This window comes from Egretta garzetta, unplaced genomic scaffold (genome assembly GCF_000687185.1).
Source record: "Egretta garzetta isolate BGI_Z169 unplaced genomic scaffold, ASM68718v1 scaffold4, whole genome shotgun sequence".
Taxonomy (NCBI): domain Eukaryota; kingdom Metazoa; phylum Chordata; class Aves; order Pelecaniformes; family Ardeidae; genus Egretta; species Egretta garzetta.
The window spans coordinates 1,729,462-1,732,465 of NW_009259329.1; the positions used below are offsets into that span (position 1 = coordinate 1,729,462).

A 3,004-nucleotide genomic window follows, 5' to 3' on the forward strand; every position below is an offset into this window, starting at 1 on the left:
CCGCTGCTTATCGCGCTTCGGGGCCGTTCCCGTCGGAAAAGGCGTTGCGAACACCGATGGGCATCGGGAAGCGGTTACGAGTTTAATAGGAAATGGCTGTTTAATTAGGAAAAAGCACTGCATGACAACGAGCGGGGAGTTCCCGCCTCTCGGCGCCGCACCGCTGGCTCCAGCACAGCTGGGAAATGTCCGAACTGCTGGAAAAGAACTTTCCCTCCTGGTTTGCACAGAGAAATGAGAACTCTCCACCAGCGTGCGGCTCTCCCGGGGCCGGACAGCTGGTTTCACTTAGATTTGTGTGTGATCAGCCTTCCCGGCATCTTCCTGCTATTTTATCACATGTCAGCGAGTTAGTTTTACCGTATAAGGACTGCGGGCTGCTTCTGGGAGAGGTGGAGCCAGACCAGCTTCCAGCTTCCCAGTGGCCCTGTCTCCATAGCTTTGGAATCTTGCTTAATTAAAGTATGACTTAAAAGTGTCCTGTCTAGCGGAAGGAGTTGCAGGCTGCCACAGAACAGATGCCAGTGTTCTACACGATCGATGCCTTGTGTGTAAATCGAGAAAGTTAAACCCATAGCACTGGGTAGAAAACAAATGAAAAGCCGGATAATTTATGGCTAGAGGAATCCTGGGTCAGCTTCCATTTGGATCAGTCACTGAAATCCTTTCCAAGATGGTACAGCTGTGAACGGAAACCACTTCCTCCAGCTTAGGAGGAGCAGTCGTAACCAAATTTGAGATGCTGCAGCAAACCAAGGATTTTTTCAAAGTATTTAACATAAAGCATAAAGCAATTGCTCTTCCAGGATCTATGCCCATAAAAGTGGGGGTTTTTTTAAAAAAAAAAAAAAAAAATCTTTAAACCAAAAGTTAATCTCATACATAGCAATCGTGCTCAGATTTGGGGACAGTTAGGTGCACAAGCCTGGCCGTTATTAAAGTAGGGGTCTATCGTCCTTCAAATAACAAGCAATTAAGGGAGCCATAGCTTAATAAACACCCTGTGCTTATGGACACCAATTTGTCCGTATTGTCTATGCGAGCGTTTCTCCCAACAACCTCTCCATTTACTACCTAGGCTGGATTTTCAACATTAATAGTGTTTCCAATTACTGTGCAGGTTATTCAATAATATATAAACAGACCCATTATTAAGAAGTGCTTTCTGCTTAATTCCTTAAGCACCAGAGGAAGCAATGAAAAAGGAAAGTGAACTTATTTCAAGAACATCGCTAATTCTGCCCTATTTGTGTTGCAAAGCAGACTGACTCTCCCATGCTGAGGCCAACTGTGTCTGCCCGGCTGACCGCGTAAAGATTATATAGCATTTGCAGGCAAAGGAGCCCGCAACGGATAATGAAATGGCTTTAACTTCAGCGGTGTGCTATGGCAGGGTACGGCTGCAATCTGTGATGGAACCAAGAACAGAAAAATCAACCGTGAAGTTTTTGGAACACGCTGTTAGGGCAGCAGTTCAAGTTTTTAACTTTGGAATCCTACGGGTAGATCCTGCCCTGTAAAGTGATCTGAAAATCACTCTGCCTCGGCAATGGGTGCCTAATCCGTGGCTGTATGGCAGGAATGATAAGTACCCTTAAAAAAGGAAGGAGAAGCACATACTCCGTACCTTGACATTCCTGAGATGCCATAGTTTAAACAAACAAAAAGCAGGGACAGAAAGGTTCCTATCGAGGAGCAGCCTTTGTGGGTTTATGGAGATTGATGAGATGGGAATGCGTGTCGGCCAGCAAGTGGCTTGGAGGAGCAGCCTTTGCGGTTTTATGGAGACTGATGAGATGGGAATGTGTGTCGGCCAGCAAGTGGCTCGTTTGCAACCTCAGGTTTGGGTGGTTGTGTTCCCTACAGGCTGAAGGTGAGGTGGCGGCTCTGAACAGACGCATCCAGCTCGTGGAAGAGGAGCTGGATCGGGCCCAAGAACGGCTGGCCACAGCCTTGCAGAAACTGGAGGAGGCTGAGAAAGCAGCGGATGAGAGCGAGAGGTACGATTCCTCTTTTTTTGTTTTTCTTTCTTTTTTTTTTGTAAAAAAAATTGAATGCGTATGAATAAAATATTCCTGTGTAACTTAGGATCTGCATGTGCCAATGGGCATTGCAGGTCAGAGACTTTTTTTATAAGCTTGAATAATCCTGTTGGCTCTGAAGAACGTGATGGCGTGGCCATAACGGGCCACTTTTTGGTTACGCGTATGGAATTCCACTTTAGGACCTTTGAGATAAACGTGCTAAAATGCTGCTGCATTAAACACCCTCGCTTTAACTTCTGCAGAGGAATGAAGGTCATTGAGAACAGAGCAATGAAAGATGAAGAGAAAATGGAGATTCAGGAAATGCAGCTGAAGGAGGCGAAGCACATTGCTGAAGAAGCCGACCGCAAATACGAAGAGGTAAAAGGGATAAGGGGAGGATTAAACGCGGGGGAGCACCGCCAACAGCTTTGTTGCTCTTCAGTGTCGCCATTCTTCGTACGCGCTGCGCTCTGTGGTGCTTCGACTTTGGAATGCTCCTAAAAAAGGAGTAATTTTCCTAGCGACTTTAGAGGCACCTGAGGTATTTAATGCTAAGAACAGTGCAAAATCTGATTTATTTGGGGAAAAGGTCTGTCGTGCCTGTGCACGTATTTATACACCAGTCCCGTTGTTCAGAAGGAAAGCGCAAGTGAAGTGCCTTGAGAGAAACCTGGAAGAATCATAGAATCCTAGAATCACTTTGGTTGGAAAAGACCTTTGAGATCAAGTCCAACCTTTAACCTACCCCTGCCATCCCACCACCAAACCCTGGCCCTCAGCACCTCATCTCTCCTTCTTTTAAATCCCTCCAGGGATGGGGACTCCACCACCTCCCTGGGCAGCCCATTCCAGAGCCTGACAGCCCTTTCGGTGAAGAAGTTTTTCCTAATGTCCAGCCTAAACCTGCCCTGGCGCAGCTTCAAACCATTCCCCCTCGTCCTATCATCTGTTACCAGGGAGCAGAGGCCGACCCCCCC

General features: G+C 47.0%; 1 protein-coding gene across 1 annotated transcript in view; it reads left to right on the top strand.

Moving 5' to 3' along the window:
• The window catches only part of TPM4 (tropomyosin 4), a 9,372-nt gene that overhangs the window by 4,159 nt on the left and 2,209 nt on the right, over positions 1-3,004 (top strand). The window contains exons 3-4 of the mRNA XM_009636696.2: positions 1,867-2,000; positions 2,288-2,405. Of these exons, the coding sequence (XP_009634991.1) occupies positions 1,867-2,000; positions 2,288-2,405 (252 nt within the window). The remainder of the gene's footprint in view (positions 1-1,866; positions 2,001-2,287; positions 2,406-3,004) is intronic.